At 52.5% G+C, this 23,502-nt stretch overlaps 1 protein-coding gene across 3 annotated transcripts; it reads left to right on the forward strand.

Annotated features, from left to right (window-relative positions):
• Positions 1-12,125: 12,125 nt before the first annotated feature.
• On the forward strand, positions 12,126-21,504 carry RAPSN (receptor associated protein of the synapse). 3 transcript variants are annotated; one of them, XM_004585330.2, is made up of 8 exons: positions 12,126-12,371; positions 12,959-13,297; positions 18,328-18,486; positions 18,998-19,096; positions 19,182-19,304; positions 19,788-19,841; positions 20,745-20,944; positions 21,222-21,504. In XM_004585330.2, exons 1-8 carry the CDS (start codon positions 12,180-12,182, stop codon positions 21,292-21,294), a joined length of 1,239 nt encoding a protein of 412 aa, XP_004585387.1. In that variant the 5' UTR covers positions 12,126-12,179; the 3' UTR covers positions 21,295-21,504. The 3 variants fall into 3 exon arrangements, with proteins under 3 accessions (XP_004585387.1, XP_058519038.1, XP_058519039.1); XM_058663055.1 differs by having other exon boundaries at positions 19,788-19,829; XM_058663056.1 differs by lacking the exon at positions 19,788-19,841.
• Positions 21,505-23,502: the final 1,998 nt, after the last annotated feature.

Consider the following 23,502-nt stretch of genomic DNA (forward strand, 5'->3'; position numbering starts at 1 on the left):
CCATCCTCAACTGCTTTCCCAGGCCACAAGCAGGGAGCTGGGTGGGAAGTGGAGCTGCCAGAATCAGAACCGAAACTCACATGGGGTCCCGGCGTGTTCAAGGCGAGGATTTTAGCCGTTTAGGCCTTGGCACCGGGCCCTCTGTAACCATTCTTAATGTGCAGTTTAGTGACATGAGTACATTGACAGTGTTTGTAACTCTCTGTCTCTCCTCCTCTGTATATCAGGCTTTGCGATAAAAATAAATAAATCTGAAAAAAGAAAAATTATAGAACTTGACTCTCACTTCCCCCAATTCTTCGACCCTCTCCACCCTAATCAGTGGCCCATATGGGCGTATATCATTCTCAAGTATGTAGACATTACCATAAAATAAAAGATATATTTTTTTAAAAAAAGAAAATTAAGTTTGGGCCCGAAGAAAGGACACAGCTTGGGCTTGCAGGAGCTGAGCAGTTCCACAACAGTGTAACATCCTTTGCTATCTATCTGGGGAAGTTTCCTTCATTTCCAGACTGGAAGCGTATGTAACCCTGCTCAAGTGGGGGTTGGTGCTGGGTCCCAAGTGACCAAGAACCACACTTATGACACCTCGGATGGTTGTTTTTTGAAAAGATTATTTTTATTTGAAAGGTAGATTCACAGAAGAGAGGTTTCCATTTCTAGTTCACTTCCCAAATGGCCACAACAGCCAGAAAACCAATCTGAAGCCTTGAGCTGCTTCCGGTTCCCCCACATGGGCGCAGGGTCCCAAGGCTTTGGCCCATTCTTGACTGCTTTCCTAGGCCACAAGCAGGTATCAGGAGCAGTTGGAACATTAACTAGGGTCTATATGGGATGCTGGGCCACTGTCTCAGCCCTTTGGGTGGGCTGTCTTTCCTGTGCTTACATCGCACCGGGGGCCCCTGGTTCAGAAGCCCAAGTGTCCAGAGGGAACAGCCTTAGCACCTCTGTGAGCATCAGCAGGCACCTTGGAAGTCTCCCTCTCAACCATTTAGCTTTCCTATTCTTAACCTATTCCCCTCTGGCCAGCTTTCTGGAAACACGAAAGACATATTGGGTCAGGCATGCACCAGTGGATGGAAGTTCTTTGTCTCCTTTTCTCTGTAAATCTGACTTTCCAGTGAAAGAGAAATAATTCCTTAAAGAGGAAAAAAAATCTCAAATCCCAAACTCTAAAGTAGCTATGTCAACCTTTAGAGAAACCTGCCCAATGTGACGGAGCAGACATTGGCTCTCAGGGCTCAACAGCTGCAGTTGGGGGGTTCCTGTTTTTGGTGTCCTCCCTGACATGCACTGGAAACTCAAGCAGCACAGGACCCTGGAAAGCAAGTTCTGGCACCAACTTCATCTTGGAATAGGTCCCCTGGTGAGCTGCTTTGCCAGGCTCAGGAGCCGTTTGAGCAAAATTCCTATGCAAGTGGCCGTGAGGAACTTGGCTATTTACTGGCTATGGGCAGCCCTGGAGAATTCAGGGACTGGTAGTCGCCAATCGAAAAATTGGGTATAAAAATGACTTATTCTGGGGGTGGCTGATACCAGATCATAGTGGTTTGAGCCCTCATCACCCACCTGGTATGCCTGGACTGAGTTTCAGCTCCTTGCTTCTGAAATATAATGCATTTTAGTCTGGAGGTGGAAACTTCTAGAAGGTCTAACTGTGTCAAACTCTTACATTGTTGTCAGGGAAAAGTCACCAGAAAGCTCTTGGACAAGGCCAACACCATCTTTTTGTGTTTCTCATTCACTTCTCAGGTGTGTACTGAATGCTCCCCTGCAGCCCCCTGAGGAAGTGAGGGTCTTGCCTCCACAGGGCTTCATTTTGAGGACGGTAGAGGCTCACTATTGTCAGTCTTATAGCAGTGAGGAGGTGAGCATGAGCAAGAGAAAGGAAACTCCAGATGGTGGGGGGCTGGGAAGATCTCCTGAGAGGAAGGCTCATTCCCAGAGGTGAAGGACAACCTGGTCTTTCATTTCCTTCCTGGTGGCTTCTCCTCCCCTGGGCCGGAGCTGTTCAGTGAGCACAGCATGGGAGAGCGAGAGGAGCTGAGTGCTGACAGCCAAAGTCAGTGAGGACAGGAAAAGGGAATGCAGCGTGGTGCAGGTGCCAGGCAACCTGCAGAACCACACGAGACTGCTGAGGGATGCGCACGCTATTTCAGGAAGACAGCCTGAGGGGCGCAAAGCTGTAGGACCCGGGCTGAAATGGGCATGCTACAGATACCACTCTGGGGGCACATCATTTCAGAACAATTTTTAAGAGAATCAGGTGTACTTTACATTCCTACTTCTCAGGTTCCAGCTCAAGAACATGGATGGCCTGAGGCCAAGACTACGGCTACCACTCTACTTGCGTCAGAGGAAACCAAACCACGAAAGAGATGAGATGACTTCAGGAGCCGCCCTGCTCAGCTCCCCAACGAGCAGGGGACCTCTCTGCACCCTGGTCCCACCCCAACTCACCAGTCTCCCCAAGTGTGAATCACAGAACTCTGGGAAGGCATTCAATTGGCACTTTTTGTTAATGGTTATGCATTTTAAAGATTTATTTACTTTTATTGGAAAGTCAGATATACAGAGAGGAGGAGAGACAAAGAGGAAGATCTTCATCCAATGATTCACTCCTCAAGTGACCGCAATGGCCCGTGTTGGGCCAATCTCAAGCCAGGAGCCAGGAACTTCCTCCAGGTCTCCCATGCAGGTGCAAGGTTCCCAGGCTTTGGGCCGTCCTCGACTGCTTTCCCAGGCCACAAGCAGGGAGCTGGATGGGAAGTGGAGCTGCTGGGATTAAAACCGGCGCCCATATGGGATCCCGGCACGTTCAAGGCGAGGATTTTAGCCGCTAGGCCACCAGTTCAGCAGTCTAGTTGGGGAGGGGTACGGTCCCAAAGAAACCTTGCCAGAGGTGACCCTAGACCTGACTCTTTGTGCCAACCAGTGTGGGATATGACTCCATCCGTCACCCACATTGAGTCTGCACACACCCTGGTGGTTGCAGTTGCTTGGTCAATTCTGTCCCCAGCCCCATCTCATACACAAATCAATGGATGCTGTAACGCAGTCTAACCCTTCCCCTGCGTGCTACACTTGGCCCTCATGCACACCAGCAGGAACTGCAGCCCAGTTGAAGTGACCCCCAAAACCTCCACCAGGCTGCCTCTAGCCCTGTTTCTTGCACATGCTGTTATGTACGGCAGACTGATCCAGTCGGTCCTGCATCTCATTCGTCTTTTGTACATAAACGGGTGCTGCAGCCCAGCTCAGTTCGACCGACTTCACTATCCAGCCCACACTTATGCCAGCAGGTGCTACCACCTGTCAGGCCAGGCCCACCTCCAGCCCTGGTTCTCATGCTTACCAGTGGGAGCTATAGTCAATCAGAGAAGGACCCACGGTTTCCCTACTAGGCCTCTTCCTGCAGTCTGTCCTGACAGTACTTGCTACCCGTCCTGGCACTTGCCAACTGATGCTGCAATGGGGCCCAACCAGCCTGTACTTAACTGGCTCATGTTTGTACCAGTAGATGTAGTTGCTTAGCCCAGCCTGGCTCTCTCCCTAACCCAGTTCACAGGTAAGCCAACGGTTTAGTAGCTGGGCCCAGCCTGGTCCTCCCCAAGTGCTTTCCAGTGGAGAGCAGTGGCCCAGCAGATCATCTCCCGTAGTCCCCCTATCAGGTTCACCCCCCCCACACACACACACCTGGGTTGTTATACGTGCTGGTGGGTGCTGTGGCCCAGTCTGGCATGGTCCATTTCACTTTGACATTTGCCCACAGGTGCTACAGCCTAGCTCAGCTTGGTCTATACCCAGTTCTACCTCAGGCTGGCAGGTGCTGCAGCCTGGTCCAGCAAGCCAGCCCCCAGTCCTGGCCCTAATGGTTACTGGCTGCTGTTGTAACCCAACCTGGCCTGTCCTGCACCCCGTCCTGGTTCTCGGATCTGCCAGTGGGTGCTGTGAGCTAGCTCAGCCTACTCTACCGCCAGAGCTGAGAGATAAATATGCAGATGGGTACTGTGACCTGGCCTGGTCTGGATCTGGAGTGCTCCGAAGGTTTTGCTGTTATTTTTAAGATTGATTTATTTTTATTGGGGAGGTAGATTCACAGAGATAAGTAGAGACAAAGATCTCCCATCCTCTGGCTTACTCCCCAAGTGCCTGTAATTGCTGGAGCTGAGCCGATCTGAAGCCCAGAGCTGCTTCTGGGTCTCCTACATGGGTGCAGAGTCCCAAGGCTTTGAACCATCCTCTACTGCTTTCCCAGACCACAAGCAGGGAGCTGGGTGGGAAGTGGAGTAGCCAGGACTCAAACTGCCACCCATATGGTATCTTGGGGCATGCAAGGCAAGGATTTTGGCTACTAGGCTACCATACCAGGCCACAAGTTCAATTTTCTACTTTGAATTCTAAAACAGACCAAAATAAGGAGCCGGTGCAGTGACTCAACAGGGTAATCCTCTACCTGTAAGTGCTAGTGTATGGCTTCCTCCCCCTCACCTCAGGGTGCTGCAGCCACTGAGCCTTCATTTGCACGTCTGGCCTCATTCTGTTCCTCCCGTGCTTTTCTGCGCCCACTTGGGGGCTCTCAGTGGCCTTGACCTGGCAAAGATCATGTACACTCCAGTACACGGGGCTCGGTTATCTCCTTCCTGCACCACCTCTGCCTGTCAATGACAGTGTGACAGGGAGGAGTGGGGTGTCCTTGCCCAGAAAGTCAGGATGCTTGGTATCTGGTCCCAGCTCCCTCTCCAGGTTGCTCTGTGGTATGGGGCAAATCACCAGAGTTCTCTGGGCTTCCGTGTCCCCACCTGAAAATGGGGAAAAACGCTTCACTCCCACAGCACATGGCATTTTCCAAGGGTTCCTGGCTTCGCCTGAGGCTATGGCTAGAAAGCCGAGTAAACCATAGCCCACTTTGCCAGAAGGAGCTGTGGGGAGTTCACTGCACTTTCTCCAAATTTGGGACCTGTGCTCTGTGATCAGATTTCTGAAGGAAACGTGAGGTCCTTTGCTGGCTGGAACAGACAAGCGTGGGTGTGAGGCTGGCCCGGAAGCCAGAGGAGCGCTGCGGCACCAGCTCCTCCCAGAGGCTGTGATCCTGTGTGTGTTTGCAGCCAGCGGAAGGGCCCAGGGGTCGGTTTCCATCCGCCTTTCTCCCACCCATTCATCCTCAGCGTTCCTGGGGGAGGCAGCCTGTGGTGGCTGACACATGGGCCTCACCCATATATGCCGGGCAAGAGGTGAAGAGGACATCACCCCACTGGGCAATGCCCAGTTTGGGAGAGAAATCTTGTATCAGAAAGATAATTCTCCCGTAGTGTCGCAAGTTGATCCAGTGCAGGTGGGGTGAGAGAAGCAGTGGGTGGGGAGCAAAGGAGCCGGGGTGCCAAAGGCCTGCACAGAGAGGTTGCAAGGTCTTCAAAAAGCTGGGTGCCTGGCACCAGCGTCATGGCATAGTAGCTTAAATCTCTGCCTGCTGTGTCTCCCTCCCCACCATAAAGGCAACAGTGTGAGTCCCAGTGTCTCTACTTTTTAAAGATCATTTATTTATTTATTGGAAAGTCAGTTATACAGAGAGAAGCAGAAAAAGACAGAAGGATCTTCCATCTTCTGATTCACTCCCCGAGTAGCCAAAATGGCCAGAGCTGAGACTATTAGAAGACAGCAGTCTCTTCCGGGTATCCCACATGGGTGCAGGATCCCAAGGCCTTGGGTGGGCCATCCTCCACTGCTTTTCCAGGCCAGAGAGAACTGGTGTGAAAGTGGAGCCAGGGCCTAGTGCGGTTGCCTAGTGGTTAAAGTCCTCACTTAGCATGCACCAGGATCCCACATGAGCCTGGTTCATGTCCTGGCTGCTCCACTTTCATTCCAGTTCCATGCTTGTGGTTTGGGAAAGCAGTCTGAGGAAAGCCCAAAGCATTGGGACCCTGATCCTGCATGGGAGACCCAGAAGAGACTCCTAACTCTTGGCTTTGGATCAGCTCAACTCTAGCCATGGCAGTTGCTTCAGAAGTGAACCTGCAGATGGAACATTTTTTTATCTCCGCCTCTCTGTAAAATCTGACTTTCCAATAAAAATAAATAAATCTTGGGCCCAGCACAGTGGCCTAGCGGCTTAAGTCCTTGCCTTGAATGCGCTGGGATCCCATATGAGCACCGGTTCTAATCCTGGCAGCTTCACTTCCCAGCCAGCTCCCTGCTTGGGGCCTGGGAAAGCAGTTGAGGATGGCTCAAAGCCTGGGGACCCTGCACCCGTGTGGGAGACCTGGAGGAAGTTTCTGGCTCCTGGTTTCGGATCGGCCCAACACGGGCCATTGCAGTCACTTGGGGAGTGAATCATCAGACGAAAAATCTTCCTCTCTGTCTCTCCTCCTCTTTGTATATCTGACTTTCCAGTAAAAATAAATAATTAAAAAAAATTAAAATGTATACATAGATATTTAGGGTGTAATTATTTATAATCAGAAAATGAAGCCAGCCTAGATGTCCATCAGCATTTGATGAATGCTTAGGCAAATATGTCAAACCTGGGACTGTTACCCCCCTCCCCCGAGAAGGCAGGTAGTCCTGATCCATGGCAAACACAGCAGAACCTTGAAAATATGCTGTGTGGGAGAAAGGCTGGTCCAAAAAGGCACGCATCCTGTGCTCCCATTTCTACAAAATGTCCAGAGTGGGCCCCGATGCTGTAGCCTAGCGGCTAAAGTCCTCATCTTGCATGTGCCAGGATCCCATATGGGCGCTGATTCATTTCCTGGCAGCCCAGTTATCATCCAGCTCCCTGTTCGTGGCCTGGGAATGCAGTAGAGGATGATCCAAAGCCTTGGGGCCCTGCACCCACTAGGAGACCCAGAAGAAACTCCTGGATCTTAGCTTCAGCTCGGCTCAGCTATGGCCATTGCAGCTGCTTGGAGAGTGAATCAGTGGGTGAAAAGATCCTCTCTGTCTCCTCCTCTTTGTATAATCTTACAAAAAAAAAAAAAGCATCCAGAGTGAAGTTTCTAGTCCCAAGTTACTAAGTGGAGTAAACCCAGACGGTGATTCTTTTTGGTTCTTTCTTGTAGTATAAATTTTATTTTTTGATAATTTTTACATATTTGATTAGGGTGCGAAGGATCAAGGGCTAGAAGAAAGTGGATGAGATCATTGTTTTCACATTCTCTTCTTTCCTTCCTGTTTCTGGGGGAAGAGGCGAGATAAGTGGAGAAGCCACACCCAGCCTCCCAATCATCCCAGGGTCCCCAGTGTGGGGCATGCTCCAAGGGTCCTGCTCACGTGGTTTTGATAGTGCAATAGTTCTGTATTGTTGCTGATCTTGCCACACCAATCATGATGAAATCTCTCCACTGGCTGACATAATCCACCTTAGAGTCTCTGTTTGCCCAATTTTCACTGCCAACACTTGGCTGAGGTAGTTGATCAATTTGTTCTGTCTTCTCTGTTATGGTAATAAGTGTCCTCTGCAGGCTCCAAAGTGCTACCATATCCTCCATGTGCACTTGGATATGCTGTCTGCTGCTCCAGTGAAGCCACTGAGGAGGCCTGGCTCTGATACAGACTGTGGAACCTGCAATTTCCTTCATGGTTGGAGTTCTTGAATCCAGCGGTTCATCAAGGGGGCTTTCCAAATAAATCTGAGGTCATCCGAGGTGATCCCTGACCTGATTTGTGTTTGCTTGTCAGTACAGAGTTTGACACAGTCTGTCACCCAAATGAGCCTTCGTGCACACTGTTAGTTGCAATTGCTGGATCAGTTGTCTCCAGCCATGTCTTCTATGCGAACTAACTGGTGTTGCAGTCCAGCTCAATCCTGCCCACCACACACTCGGCCCTCATGCCAGCCAGTGGGAGTTGTAGCCTAGTTGGAGCGACATGTAATACCTTCTATCAGGCCTGCCCCCTGCCCTGATTCCTATGCTTGCTAGTATATGCAGCAGACTGCTGCAGTCTGTCCCACATCCCATTCAGCTCTCGTACATGTCAATAGTCATTGAAGCCTAGTTCAACCCAACCAGCCCCAATATCCAGCCTACACTTGTGTCAGCAGGTACCACTCTCTGTCTAGCCATGCCTGTCCCAGTCCTGATTCTCATACTGTCCAACGGGAGTGGCAATCCAAGAGGGAGGTGCCCACTATTTCCTTACTGAGTCCACCTCTTGTTCTAGCAGGCACAGTAGCCTTTCTGACTGGCCCTCACGCATTCCGGTTCTTACTGTTGGGTGCTACAGCCCAGCCAAGCCTAGTCCACATCCAGACACAGCTCACACATGGCTCAGCAGGGATAGAGACCTAGCCCAGCTCATCCTACACCCATCCCAGTTCTCACGGTCACCAGTTGGTGCTGGTGTCTAGCCCAGTCTGGCACACCCCAGACCCAGTCCACACTTGTGCCGAGGGAGACTGCAGCCATGTCCAAATCATACCGCAGCCCCCACTCTGGCCTCCACGTTTACCAGTGGGACCCACAACCCAGCAAGGGTGTCCCCTTAGCTCCCCAACCAGGCCTGATCCCAGCCATAGATCACATATGTGCCGGTGATTGCTCTGACTCAGCTTGGCACAGCCCCTCCCCTCTCTTGGCCCTTGCCTTCAGAAGCTGCAGTCTAGCCTAGCCCAGCCAGCCCCCAGTTCCAGCTCTTGCTGGTGGGTGCTGCAACCTGGCTTTGCTCAATCTGCTCTCATCCCTGGCTCATGCAAACCAGTAGATATGACAGCCTAGCCCAGTATGACCTGCACTCCATCCTGGTTTCTGCACTTGCCAGTGGGCTATGATTTGTTCAGACCCGCCCTATCCGCCCCCTTCCAAAACCAACTCACACACTTGCCAACGGATGGATCTACCCTGCTCCGCCTGCCCAACACCCAGGCCTGAACCACATGCTCATCAGTGGAAGCTATGACCCACTAGGGGAGTTCCCCAGGTTCTCCTGTTCAGGCCACTCCCAGACCCAGATCTCACGCATGTCAGCAAGTGCTTGGACCTTCCATGGCATGGCCTGCCCCATCTGTCCTGGCCTTTGCATGAGTTGGCGTGAGCTGGCCCACCCCACACCCTGTTTTAGGGTGCTGATATGGGTGCTGCAGCCTGGACCTGCTGCACGTGTTCCCAGCCCCAGCACTGGTGAGCATTGGTGAGTTACATGGTTATACGTAGCTCAGTCAATCACCATCCCACCTCTTAAGCTAACCAGTGGGACTTCTATTTCCACAGGGTTGGGCCCACTTGTCCCCCACAGAATTCACTCCCAGACCTGGTTCTCTTGCTTGCTAGTTCCAGGCTCCTGGCTTGGCCTGGCCCAGATCTGACTGTTGTGGGCATTTTATAAGTGGAACGAGCAGGTGGAAAAGCTCATTCATTCTGTTATTCTCTGACTCTCTGGCTTTCAAATAAATAACCTTAAAATAAAACCTCCTATTGCATATCCATTCTGAAGTCCTGTGGTTAGTGTGAATAGGGCATCACACATGGATTAGGGTGGGGGCACAATGCCACCCTGAGACAGATGGATGCAGTGGCAGCTGGTGGCCCTCTAGGGGTAGTGAGCTTAGTAGTGATCACTGTACCACTCTGTGGCTATACTAGAACCAATGATGTAGCCGCACTCCAGAAGGGTGGGCTTTGCCCTGTGCTAGGGCAGACTGGCATGCTGAGAGGAGGGGGTGAAGGGCTGAGCTGACAGGGCCCACTGCCGAGTGCCTCTCTTGCCAACCCAAGGGGTCTCGGTTTCCCTAACACCCTGCCCTCCCCTACAATACCTAGCTTTACCAATCATTCCTTTTTTTTTTTTTTTAAGGTTTATTTATTTTCGTTGGAAAGTCAGATTTACAGAGAGAAGGAGAGACGGAATGATGTTCTATCTGCTGGTTCACTCCCCAAGTGGCTGCGACAGCTGGAGCTGAGCCAGTCTGAAGCCAGGAGCTAGAAGCTTCTTCTAGGTCTCCCACACGGGTTCAGGGTCCCAAGGCTGCTTTCCCAGGCCATAAGCTGGAAACTGGAAAGGAAATGGAGCAGCTGGGACAAATCTGACGCCCATATGGGATCCTGGCACATGCAAAACGAGGACTTTACCCACTAAGTTACTGTGCCAGGCCCTCTTTGTTTTGTTTTTTTGGTTTTGTTTTTTAAGTTAGAAGTCAGAGTTACATGGAGGGAGAGATCGAAAGCTCTTCCATCTGCGGGTTCACTCCTCAAATAGTTGCAATGGCCAGAGCTAAAGCAGTCTGAAGTCAGGAGATTCCTCCAGGGGTCCCACATGGGTTGCAGGGAGCACAAGGTCTTGGGTCATCCTCTGATGCTTTCCCAGGCCACAAGCAGGAAGCTAAATGGGAAGTGGAGCAGCCAAGACTAGTACCAGTGTCCCTCTGAGATTCCAGCACTGCAGGTAGAGGATTAGCTTGTAAGCCACCACACCAGCCTCTGGAATGCTCATTCTTTCTTTTTTTTTTTTTTTTAATTACATTGCATTATGTGACACATTTTATAGGTACTGGGATTCCTCCCACCCCTCCCCAAACCCTCCCCCTATGGTGGATTCCTCCACCTTGTTGCATAACCACAGTTCAAGTTCAGTTGAGATTCTTTCATTGCAAGCATATACCAAGCATAGAGTCCAGCATCTAATTGTCCAGATAAGTTCAACGGCTTGTTGGGGAGACCTTCTCTGGTCTGTGGAATGCTCATTCTTAAACGGCCCTTTAAATTGAGACTGGCAATGAGCCCATTTATAAGCCTTCCAGGACCAGGCTCTGCCTGGAGTGGGGTTGGAGAGGGGACAGTTAACCATGCACAGGCTAACCTCTCTGCTGTGGACACAGTGTTGGTCACGAGCCAGCACAGTTCTACATCCCTGCCAGCTGGTGCAGTTAGTGCAATTGTCTGCCCAGTCTCCAGGTCCCGTTCCCATCCTGTCCACATCCCACAGAGCCAGGCAACTTGCCCCGATCATAGGTAGCAGAACCAGCACTGGAAGCTGCCAGGCTGCTGCAGGGCCCGGACGGCCACCTCCTGAACCTGCAGTGTCCCCCTTCCCAGCCCCTACAATGTCAGCATCATCCCAGCACTGTCAACTAAAGTTAATTCTTGCCTTATTGTCCTCATTTAAATTGTGTGTGTGTGTGTGTGTGTGTGTGTGTGTGTGTGTATGAATGAACTATAGAGAGAAACAGATCTTCCATATGCAGATTCATTCCCTAAATGGTTGCAACGGCCAGCACTTGGGCCATACTAAAGCCAGGAGCTTGGAACTTCTTCAGAGTCTCCCACATGGTACAAGGACCTAGGCACCTGGGCCTTCCCCTACTGCTTTCCTAGGCACATAAACAAAGAGCTAGGTTGGGAGTGGAGCAGCCATACCTCGAGCCGGGGTTCATATGGGAAGTCAGCAGTGCAGGCAACGACTTTATCCACTCTGTCACAGTGCCATCCCCATAATCATGTTTATAGATAAGGAAAATGAGGGCCAGAGAGAAGGGGCTGGGCTGGACCCTGCTGTAAATTAGAAGGAACCCAGGCTAGAACCCTGGCCCCAGCTGGAGGTTCATGGCAGCTGCTCAATGATGTGGGCAAGCACTGGGAGAATGCCTGGAGAATCTCCCAAAGCCAGGGAAGGGGCTGGGGCAAGAGGTGGCCCTGGGCCAAGGGGGAGAAGCGGTTAGGGCATCGGCCACAGCCTGCCTTAAGCTCTTGTGCCTAGCCCGGGCCCAGTTGTCAGCCCCTCCTGGCCTGAAGTCGGCTTTCCTCCCCTCTCCTGGGGAATGGCAGCTCCTTGGTGACGTTGCGGTCAGGGCCAATGACAGCGTGCCCAGGGGATGTCCCACGGGTGCCTAGATGGCCGGGTGCCTGTTTCCCTGGAGAAGCCGCCTCCCCGTTGCGGGTGGGGACAGCAGAGGCCCGCGTGACCTTGCAGCTGACATTCTTCAGAAGCCACGTGGCCCCCAACTGGCAGGGACAGCTGCAGACAAGGGCCCAACCAGCTTTGTTCCCTGGGTGGCGCCCGCTCTCCATCCAGGCCTCACTTTGCAACCTCCTGCCCCCACCGCTCTGTTCCTTCCTGGGGCTCCAGCACTGGGGTGGGGGGGGGAGGAACAACCAGCCCGTGGGTCCACCACCCCTGTTCCCCCTCCCACTGCCTCCCCGCACCTGCTCCACGAGGGGCCTGGAGGCTCACAGGGCTTGGAGACAATGGGGCAGGACCAGACGAAGCAGCAGATTGAGAAGGGACTGCAGCTTTACCAGTCCAACCAGACGGAGAAGGCGCTGCACGTGTGGATGAAGGTATTGGAAAAGAGCTCCGACCTGGTGGGCCGCTTCCGTGTGCTGGGCTGCCTAGTCACCGCCCACTCCGAGATGGGCCGCTACAAGGAGATGCTGAAGGTGGGTGGACCCTCCCCCTGGTGGCATGGACGGGGTGCCCTGGGACCACCCCCAGGTTTTAGGTTTTGGGGGTTTCTCCCAGACTCCTTCTGCCTCATTGGCTCAGGTCTGATGAGTTTCAGAATCATAGCTAAAGCCCCAAGTCTTAGATACAGTAGTGGTGAGCAGCCAGGGAGGGGAACAGGATGGAGGGTGTCTCAGCTTCAGGCTCAGGTCTATGGCCTTGAACTTCAGCATCAGGTCCTGTCTCAGGGTCTGGGTCTTGGCCATCCTCCTGTCTGGGCTTGTATGTCCAAGCCTGAATGCTGTGGGCTCCAGGTCTGAGGCTGAGGCTGACTGGAGGCGACTCCAGGTCCCAGGCTGGGAGTAGAAGCGTGCAGGTGCCAAGTGCCCAGATGTGCTATTCCTCTGCAGCTGAACGAGACGTAGGGCACTCAGATCTGCAGCTTTGGGGTTTGGGGTGGGGCTGTTGTTGTGGCTCTAAGGTTGTGGGGGGAGGGCAGGTATGCCAAGGCTCCAGGTCTGAACCTATAGACCAGAGGCCAGGCTGAGAGCCACCTGACCACTCCCCACCCCACTGTGGGCAGTTTGCCGTGGTCCAGATCGACACAGCCCGGGAGCTGGAGGACGCTGACTTCCTCTTGGAGAGCTACCTGAACTTGGCCCGCAGCAATGAGAAGCTGTGCGAGTTCCACAAGACCATCTCCTACTGCAAGACCTGCCTTGGCCTGCCAGGCACCCGGGCCGGAGCCCAGCTTGGAGGCCAGGTCAGCCTGAGCATGGGCAATGCCTTCCTGGGTCTCAGCCTCTTTCAGAAGGCCCTGGAAAGCTTCGAGAAGGCCCTGCGCTATGCTCACAACAATGACGATGCCATGCTTGAGTGCCGCGTCTGCTGCAGTCTGGGCAGTTTCTACGCCCAGGTCAAGGTGGGCCCTGGGTGCCGGCGAGGGGAAGGGTAGGGGCAGGCTCCCTGCTGGACATGGAGGTCCAGTACTTTTTTGAGGTGGAGGTGGGGTGATGGAGGGGAAAAAATAGCCAGGAAGGAATGGCTGGGCCAGAAGGATTCAAATCTTGATCTGTGTGACTTCCTGGGAGGCTCCTGCAGGAGGCTTGGCCAGCCATGAAGGAGCGTGTGCGTTGGCATAGCATGTGTGCTGTGTGGTCTTGGGTGAGTCACCTGTCCTCTTGGAACCTCAGGGAAGTACAGTGGAGCAGCTGCATGGCAGGTGAAGCAACCAGAACTTGAACTAGCACGGCGACAGCCACTTAGCTTACTGCAAACACAGTCCCAGCCCCTTATGTAAGCTATCAGCGTCAAGAAAAGGCTGTCACTTGAATCTGTTACTTCATTTCAACTGTAGTAATTTGCAAATTCTGGCCTTCTTTTTTTCTTCAAATATTTGCTTATTTTTATTGGAAAGGCAGGTTTACATAGAGAAGGAAAGAGAGAGAGAAGATTTCTATCCACTGGTTCACTTCCCAAATGGCTGCAGCGGCTGGAGCTGAGCTGAACTGAGCTGATCTGGAGCCAGGAGCTTCTTCTGGGTCTCCTACGTGGGTGCTTTTTGCCATCCTCTGCTGGATGAGAAGGGAGCAGGGAACTGGATGGGAAGTGGAGCATCCGGGACACAAACCAGAGTCCAAGTGGGATGTCTGCGATACAGGGTGGGGCCATTGCGTCAGTCTCTTCTTCATTTCTCTGTAATGAGTAACTTTCCATTGTAGGTTGGGGCTGGCTGGTGATGCTGGGACAGGGTTCCTGAAGGGAAGCAGCATGCGTCTCCTTGTCCCCTGCCCAGTGAATGCCTGGTGTCTGTGGCAAGGAGCTGGTGTGAACACTGCAGTGCTTGGGCGTGCCTGTGTGCTGGGCCCTCACTATGAAATCACGGGAAGTGGGGGAGGGCTAGGCTCAGTGTGGTCAGATGCCCTCCGTGGCAAGCATTCATCTTTCTTTTTGTAAGATTGATTGATTTATTTGAAAGTCTGAATTACAAGGGAGAGGGAAAAATAGAGATCTTCTAATTGCTGGCTCACTCTCCAAATGGACATAATAGCTAGAGCTAGATCAGGTCAGAGCCAGGAGCCAGGAGCTTCATCTGGGTCTCCCACATGGGTGTAGGGGTCCAAGTTACCTGAACTGTATCCAGTGCCAGTCCCTCCCATGTCTGTTTACAAGATTTCATTTAGTGTTTTTTATTTTGAAAGCTTTCTGATTTTCTGGCTTAAGAAACCATTCGTCCTCATTTTGAACTCACACCCCTATCCCCCAAACCTGAAATCAGCCAGTCTCTTGGTTCTTTGTGATAGGAAATGGTATTTAAAGACCAAATGAAGGGGCTGATACTATGGTATAGTGGGCAAAGCTGCTTCCTGAGGCACCGGTATCTCATGTGGACAATCATTCAGCTGTTCTATTTCCCATCTAGCTCCCTGCTTGTGGCCTGGGAAAGCAGTCGAGGACGGCCCAAAGCCTTGGGACCCTCAACCCATGTAGGAGACCTGGAAGAAGCTCCTGACTCCTAGCTTCAGATGGGCTCAGCTCTGGTCATTGTGGTCATTTGGGGAGTGAAGTAGCAGATAGATTTCTCTGTCTTTCCCTCTCTTTCTCTGTAACTAAACCTTTCAAATGAGAAGTAAATAAATCTTAGAAATCAAGGTGACTGAGGATTGAACCAAGTTCAAGATTTGTTTTTCTTGCCGTCTTTGATCTCCAAATAATTCACTGCTATGGATGGCCTGTCCAAGTGCTTTGTCCTCAGATCATTTGAGATATTTTGTTGTGGTTACGTTCATATGGTATATAGCTAGAAATATATACTTCCATTCTTCATTTTTGGGTATTTTTTTTTAATTTTTGTTTGTTTGTTTTATCTATTTGGGAAGTAGAGTCACAGAGAAAAGTGGAGAGAGAATCTTCTACCTGCTGGTTCACTCCCCAAATGGCTGAGCCAATAGCAGGGGCCCAAGGACTTGGGCCATCTGCTGCTTTCCCAGGCACATCAGTGGGGAGTTGGATCAGAAATGGAGCAGCCAAGACTCAAACAGGTGCCCATATGGGCTGCCAGTGTCAAAGGCAAAGGCTCAGCCTACAATGCCACAATGCTGCCCCCCCCATTTTAGATAATTTTTAGAATTAAGTTCAATTTGGGGGGTTGATTTTTTTTTGAAACTATAAAACATTTACATGGCTTCAGATTTAAAAGCACATAATGTATATTAGGGAGGGGACTTTTTTTTTAAAAAAAAGATTTGTTTATTTGAAAGAGTTACAGAGAGACACAGAGAGGGAGACATAGAGAAAGAGAGAGAGGAGATCTTCTATCCACTGGTTCACTCCCCAGGTGGCCACAGAAGCAGGAGCCGGGCCACTCTGCAGCCTGGAGCTTCTTCTGGGTCTCCCACATGGATGCAGGGGGCCCAGCGACTTTCTAGGTGCTTTCCCAGGGGCATTAGCAGGGAGCTGGGATTTGAAGCAGAGCAACCAGGACTTGAATTGGTGTCCATATGACAGTGCTGGCAGGAAGAAAATTTTCAAAGTTTCATTTATGATAGGACAGCATTGTGGTACAGTAAGTTAAACTGTCCCTTGCAATGTCAGCATCTGATATCGGCGCACCAATTCAGGTCCTGGCTAATCCACTTCCGTGTAGTATGTCTGGGAGAGCAGCAAGGTGATGTGCGTGGGTCCCTGCCACTCACCTGGGAGACCTGGGTGGACTTTCAAGCTCCTACCTGAAGACTGGCCATTACAAATATTTGGGGAGTGAATCACAAAGGAAAAGCATTTTTTTCTATCTCCCTTTCTGTCATTTTTTCAAATAAATACAGTGGGGGCCTGGCATAATTTCCTGGTGGCTTAATCCTTGCCTTATGTATGCCAGGATCCCATATGGGTGCTGGTTCTAATCCCAGCTGCTGCAGTTCCCATCCAGCTCCCTGCTTGTGGCCTGGGAAAGCAGTCGAGGACGGCCCAAAGATTTGGGACACTGCACCCATGTGGGAGACCTGGAGGAGGTTTCAGGTTCCCAGCTGTGGATTGGCGCGCACTGGCCGTTGCGGCTCACTTGGGGAGTGAATCATGGGACGGAAGATCTTCCTCTCTGTCTCTCCTCCTCTCTGTGTATCTGACTTTGTAATAAACTGAATAAATCTTTAAAAAAATAAATAAATAAAGTGAGTTCTAAAAATTATTTATTTCAGATAAACAGAAAGCTTCCATCTGCTAGTCTACTTCCCAAGTGCCCGGTTGTTGATGGGAGCTGAGCCGGGCCGGAGTGGGAGCTGGGAACTCAATCCTGATCTCCTGCGTGACGCAGCAGCCTGCTCACCTATGCCATTGTGGCTGCCTCCCAGGGTGCCCATCGGCAGCAGGCAGAGCAGGAGACAAAGGCAGACTCTTCGTGTGGGATAGAGGCACCCCAGTGGTGTTCTAACCGCTGGGTCAGTGTTCATCCGCAGAACATTTTTGTTGTTCTTTGAATGTTTGCTGATCTGAAAGGCAAAGCAATAGAGAAATCTTGCTTGTTTTTTTTTTTTTTTTTAAGATTTATTCATTTTTATTGGAAAGGCACATGAGATTTACGGAGAGAAGGAGAGACAGAGAGATCTTCCATCCCCTGATTCACTCCCTAACTGGCCACAGTGACCAGAGCTGAACTGATCCAAAATCAGGAGCCAGGGGTTTCCTCCAGGTCGCCTGCGCAGGTTCAAGATGCCAAGGTTTGGGGCCGTCCTCCACTGTTGTCTCAGGGAGCTGGATGGGAAGTGGAGCAGGTATAAAGTAGAACAGCCAGGACACCAACTGGTGCCTGTGTGGTGTTCTGGCGCTTGCAAGGTGAGGATTTAGCCATTGTGCCATAGTGCCAGGCCCAAGAGAGATCTTTCATCTGCTGATTCACTGCTGCAATGGCAGGGTTGGGCTTGGCCAAAGCCGGGAACTCTCTGAGTCACCGATGTGGGTAGCAGGGGCCCAAACCCTGGGTCCACCCTCTGCTGCTTCTCCAGAGAGCTGACTAGGAAGCACAACAGCTGGAATTTGCCTTGGCACTCCAGTATAAGATGCCAGTTCTCACTAAGTGGCAGTCTCACCCACTGGGCCACAACGCCAACTGCAGGAAGAAGCTTTTAATCATGGCGATTGAAAACTTTCTTTTGGTCATATTAACTCAGAGTTGCTAGTTAGAAATCATGTGAAATATCGGATGGGTGGCCTGTGTGACAGAGAGGAAACTGGGTTATAGCTGAAGAGACAATGAGGTCCAGAGAAGATTGTTGGTTTTATATATTTTTGCATTGACATTGAACACCAGGTGAGAAATGCCAGACTGTTTCTCTAGATGGTGGTTGTGTTCCCATGCAGAGAGAAGACTCCGTAGAGACTGGGGAAAGGAGGGCGGGGTGCTAGCATGTGGAGGGGCTGGCCCTGGATGGTAGGAGGGAGCTCGCTTCCCCAGGGACTGGTGAAGGGAGCAGGGGTGGGGAAGGGGGAGGTGCGGTGTGTAAGGTGGATTAGAAGCTTCTCTGTGCTTTCCTAACAAGGCAAGGTCCTGGACAGCTGATGCACAGGGAGCAAAGGCTTGTGGAAATATGCAGAGCTGGCTGCGTGCCTCTCTGGGGTCCTTCTAGCCCATGGCGCCAGCTCTCCGAGTGGAGACTTCAGCTGCTGCAGGGCACAGGGAGGCAGTGCTGGTGCAGGGTTGTGTTGTGCCCACTGCGAGTGACTGAGAAGTCCGCCAGTTTTACTGCACATGCGTTCACCCATGATTTATTGTACATCTTCCAAGTGCCTGGAGCTTGCTGGGCTCTTGGGATACGCCGGCAAAGGCAAACCCTTGGTTGTGCACCTGCCTGCGTGGCAGCATCCTCTGTCTAGCAGGCTCTTCCTGTGGCTGCTCCAGCAAGCCCCGAAGAAAGCTACTCACTGCACCCCTGTCTGTCCCTCCCGTGTCCCCTGCAGGACTATGAGAAAGCTCTGTTCTTCCCCTGCAAGGCAGCGGAGCTCGTTAACGACTATGGCAAAGGCTGGAGCCTCAAGTACCGGGCCATGAGCCAGTACCACATGGCCGTGGCCTATCGCCTGCTGGGCCACCTGGGCAGCGCCATGGAGTGTTGTGAGGTGGGGCGGCAGGATGGAGATGCTGGAGGTAGGGTGTGGGGCGAGGATAGGGGTCTGGGACTTCCAGACTTGCCTCTGGAGGTCTATAGCTGAGCCCCTGAAGTCTGCGATTATTTCCCCAGCCCTTCCCTGAACCACCCCTCCCTGCCAGGGGATGTCCTTCACGTCCAATGTGTGGCACTTTCAAGGCCATGATAGAGAGTCTTTGGCATCCCACCCATCCTGGATCGTGTCCCACCTTTGTCACATACTAGCTGGGTGAGCGCCACTAAGTCCCGTCAGCTCTGAGCTTCAGTCTCCACCTGTTAAGTGACAGTGGCCATCCCGCTGAGTGCTGTGACATCAGTGGTTTAGGATGTGAGGTCCCAGACACCCTGCTAGCCACACCAGGCTCTGAGGATGCTGTCCCTTCAGGCAAGTTTCCCCCTGCCCCCACCTCCACTGGGGTGGAGTGGTCCCCAGGGGCAGGCTGATGGCTGGCCTGAGCCACCTGCACCTTCCACCATTGCAGGAGTCCATGAAGATCGCATTGCAGCATGGGGACCGGCCGCTGCAGGCCCTTTGCCTGCTCTGCTTTGCTGATATCCACCGGAGCCGTGGTGACCTGGAGGTGAGGCAGCAGGGCCCTGTGCATGTGGGCAGGACAGGTTCAGGCCAGGTCCAGCCCCTATTCACATCCCTGCCTGGCTCTGCAGACGGCCTTCCCCAGGTACGAGTCTGCCATGAGCATCATGACCGAGATTGGAAACCGCCTGGGCCAGGTGCAAGTGCTGCTGGGTGTGGCCAAATGCTGGATGGCCAGGAAGGCACCCGACAAGGTGAGGCAAGCCCCTTCCTATAGTTCCCCGTTTTCACTCCTGTCCCATGCTCATTGCGTCCTACAAGGTAAGGCGAGTCAGGGAGGCAGCCAAGTGTCCTTGGCTCACATCTTGCTACCCGTTTAACAGTCTCCCTCTGTTGCATGAGCCCAGGTTGTGTCCTGGCATTTTTCCAGGTTCAGAGGGGTCTCAGGACTTACCTGGGGACCCACAGCTAGCACTGGGCTTTTAACCTGAACACTTCAGCTGCCTCTTGCAATCTCAGACACAACACCCTGTGAGATGGGAACCTTCTGCCCATTGTGCATCTGGGTAAACTGAGGCAGGAAGAAACTCACCCACACAGCCCTGGTCCCAGCACTTGTCTCTTCCTACAACCTTCCTACACTGAGGGTGGCCCCCCCAGTGCCCATGCCCTGTGCTGTGAGCCGGGCCTCCTCTCAGACATGCTGTCCTCAGGCCTGCCCTTTGCTCACCCTCCAGGCTCTGGATGCCATCGAGAAAGCCCAAGACCTGGCTGAGGAGGTGGGCAACAAGGTCAGCCCTCTTTCTGGTATCAGAAGCCCAGGGAGGGGAATGTGTGTGGTGGAGGAGGGTCCCCATGGCCCATTCACAAGACCCCTTTGGAGGGTGGGGCGGGATTTCCACAGCTTGGAGGGTTCTGGGTGTGTGTTAAAACCCCAATAATGCCCCGTCCCTGCCCAAGAGCAAGGCCTACCCAGAGCCGCATCCTTGTCAATGTCAGCTGTTTCATGGCAGCCCAGGTCTAGCCAGGGATCCGGAAGATGCCGATACGCTGTTGGGGTGGCTTCAATTAGTAGAAGCAGGAAAGCAAATCAATCTTTCTTCAAAATTTATTTATCTTTATTGGAAAGACAAAGTTACAAAGAGAGAAGGAGAGACAGAGAGAGAGATCTTTCATATGCTGGTTCATTCTCCAAAAGGCTGCGATGGACAGAGCCGGGCCAGTCTGAAGCCAGAAGCCTCCTCTGGGTCTCCCATATGGGTTCAGGGTCATAGGCTTTGGGCTGTCCTCTACTGCCTTCCCAGGCCATAAGTAGAGAGCTGGATTAAAAATGGACTGTCTGGGATATGAACCAGCGTCCATATGGGATGCTGGCACCACAGGTGGAGGGTTAGCTTGCTATGTCAGGGCACTGGCCCTAGCAAATCAAGTTTTATAGTCAGTGCATTGGACTTGGGCAATAAACTTCCCAAAACACAAGGTGCCCAGGCACTTCTAGGGTTGAAGGCCTCTGATGTCACACACACACACACACACACACACACACACACACACACACTGCCATTCTGCATGAAGGGCAACCAAGGCCCAGCAAGGACACTTTCCTGAGGTCCATCAGCAGCACAGGGATGCAGCCGGCACCTGACTGCTCCGGCACTAACTCTGGCTTGCTACCCTGTTGTCCCGGTGCCCAGCTGAGCCAGCTCAAGCTGCACTGCCTGAGTGAGGGCATCTACCGTGGCAAGGGGCTACAGCGGGAGCTGCGGGCACACGTGGTACGCTTCCATGAGTGCGTGGAAGAGACAGAGCTCTACTGTGGCCTCTGCGGCGAGTCTATCGGCGAGAGAAATAGCCGGCTCCAGGCCCTGCCCTGCTCCCACATCTTCCACCTCCGGTGAGTGGCCCTAACAGAGGAGGGGCGGGCAGGGGACCCAGTGCTGCCAGAGGACTTGCCAGTCTTCTCATTGTCCCCTGAGAGGCTGCTCCAAAGACTGGGAGTCAGACACACAGGGCCAAGCCAGAACAACTACAGCTTGGCAGGCGGGGCGGGGAGACAGACAGCCTCCCTGACTGCCCCCAGCCTCAGCCAAGTCACCATCCCAGCTGGAGAGCAAGACAGCGACCAACCGGGGGTAACCTAGATGAGTGGGCAGAGCTGTATGCCTCCCTAGGTGCCTACAAAACAATGGGACCCGGAGTTGTCCCAACTGTCGCCGCTCCTCCATGAAGCCTGGCTTTGTATGACGTCAGTGGTGAACACTGAACTTTCGCCTCCAGCGCCATCTCCCCAGAGGCTGCTGGCTGTTTTGGGGGCAGCCACCTGGAGTCGGGGCCTCCCCAGGGCAGCCAGAGCCCTGAGGCCTGCCCCTTGCAGACCTCCTGTGTACCTCACTGCCCTTTGTGCCCCTTTGGACTTTGTTCTTTATAGAAAAATAAACCAAAGCCTGCACTTGGTTCTGGTGGCTCAACTTTCCCTGACCCGGCCTGGGGGGAGGGGGGCCGATCTCCCCGTGGTAGCTTCCACAGCACCCCTCACCCTGGCTCCAATCGCCCTGCAAGGACCCCAGAGTGAGATGCTGACAGGTGGGGGTGGGAAGACGATGTGCAACCAATAGGCCAGAGGAAAGGTACGGGCATATCCCCCCATGGCAACCCCCACGTCCACATGGTGAAGTGAACCCTTCTTCCATTTAGGTCCTGTGACTGAATGCACAAATCATTCATTCATTGCTCAGGCACTGGTGGTTGAGAAGTCCAGTGGCCCAGGGACTAGTGGGATAGGAACCTGGGGAAGGCCTGCTTCCGGTTGCTAGATGGTACTCTCGGGGTTCCTAAGAGCGCTAATCCCAAAGAGGGTGGGAGGTCCTACCCTCCCAGCAGAGTTACCTCCCCAAAGGCCCTCCATCATACTGCAGGCTTCCATGTGAATCTGGGCAGGACACAAAGATTTTGGTTTACCGATTTTGCAGCATAAAAAATTTTTAAATCCATATTATTGGGAGTAAATACATTGAAAACCAGATGAGGAAGTTGGACCTCGGGCCAAGAAGGGATAGTACCTTAGGACCACAGGACAGCTGTGTCCCACCTTGGAGTGATTGAACAGGGCGGGGTGGACACAGGCTGCCCTGGCTAATGCAGATCCAGGGAGCTGGGGTCCCACATGGGAGGCCTGTATTGAATTCCCCATTCCTGGCTCTGGCCTGCTGACTGTTAGCATGCACTTGAGGAATGAGACAACAGGGTTGTATGTGTGTGTGCGTGTGTGTGTGTGTGTCTCTCTCTCTCTCCCCCCTTTCTCTTTCAGTCTGTCTGCATCTCAATTTGCTTATTATTATTATTATTTTAAAAGTTTTTTTTTTTTTTTAATTGGAAGGTCAGATTTACAGAGAAGAGAGACAAAAATCTTCTTTCCGCTGATTCACTCCCCAAGTGGCCACAATGGCCAGAGCTGAGCTGATCCAAAGCCAGAAGCCAGGAGCCTCCTCCAGGTCTCCCATGTGGGTAAAGGCCCCAAGGCTTTGATCCAGCCTCTACTGCTTTCCCAGACCACAAACAGGAAGCTGGAAGGAAAGTACAGCAGCTGGGATATGAACCGGTGCCCGTATGGGATCCCAGCATGTGCAAAGCGAGGACTTTAGCTACTAGACTACCACGCTGGATCCTATTTATTATTTTTAAATAAGTATCTATTTGAAAGTCAGAGTTACAGGGAGAGAGGAAGGGAAAGACAGATCTTTCGTTTGCTAGTTCACAGCTGGCCACAACAGCTGGTTGGGCCAGGCCCAAGCCTAGAGCCTGAGACTCCATCCATCTGTGTTTCCCACATGGGTGCAGGGGCCCAGGCACTTGGATCATCCTCTACTGCTCTGCCAAACACATTAGCAAGGAGCTTGGTCAGAAACCAAGTGGCCAGGATTTGAACCAGGCCCCCTGATTTGGGATATGGGGTTCCAAGCGGTGTGTTAATGTGTTGCACCACAATGCCACCTCCAAATATGTTATCTTTATAAAAGAGGAGGCCTAAAGGGCTGGTGAGGGAGGGAGGGATGTGATACCGCTGAGCAAGGGCACATGGCTAGTGGACAAAGACTTGCAAAGGCTGAAGGGATGACCCAGCACTTTAGGAAGATGCGTGCCTCCCGCAGTCAGCGATGGCACGGTGGCCATACCTGGGAACAGCAGGGAGACAGGCTGAGGGCCGGCTGAGCTGGTGGGCAGTGGCAGACTCGCCTGGGCCCTGGTCCTACTTAAGCTAGCTGGCAGATGCATCAGGATTTGGGTTGGAGCAGGGACATGATCCGTCTGGGGTGTAAAAGAATCCTCTGGTTGCTATGTTGAGAACAGGCTCCATACAGCTGGTCCAGATACTTTAAAAGTGTCGAGGCCGCTAAAAACCCAGGCAACTCTGGACCAAACAGCTAAAGCTGCAGGGCCCAGCACTGGATCCTG

The sequence above is a fragment of the Ochotona princeps genome, chromosome 4, assembly GCF_030435755.1.
Source record: "Ochotona princeps isolate mOchPri1 chromosome 4, mOchPri1.hap1, whole genome shotgun sequence".
In the NCBI taxonomy this organism is placed as follows: Eukaryota; Metazoa; Chordata; class Mammalia; order Lagomorpha; family Ochotonidae; genus Ochotona; species Ochotona princeps.

What these genes read in the sequence shown, in the direction of transcription:
- RAPSN (XM_004585330.2), top strand. Translation starts at nt 12,180, where the DNA reads ATGGGGCAGGACCAGACGAAGCAGCAGATTGAGAAGGGACTGCAGCTT. An exon ending in GCGCCATGGAGTGTTGTGAG is followed by an intron (nt 18,487 to 18,997) that starts GTGGGGCGGCAG and finishes CCACCATTGCAG; the next exon opens with GAGTCCATGAAGATCGCATT. An exon ending in GGAGCCGTGGTGACCTGGAG is followed by an intron (nt 19,097 to 19,181) that starts GTGAGGCAGCAG and finishes CTGGCTCTGCAG; the next exon opens with ACGGCCTTCCCCAGGTACGA.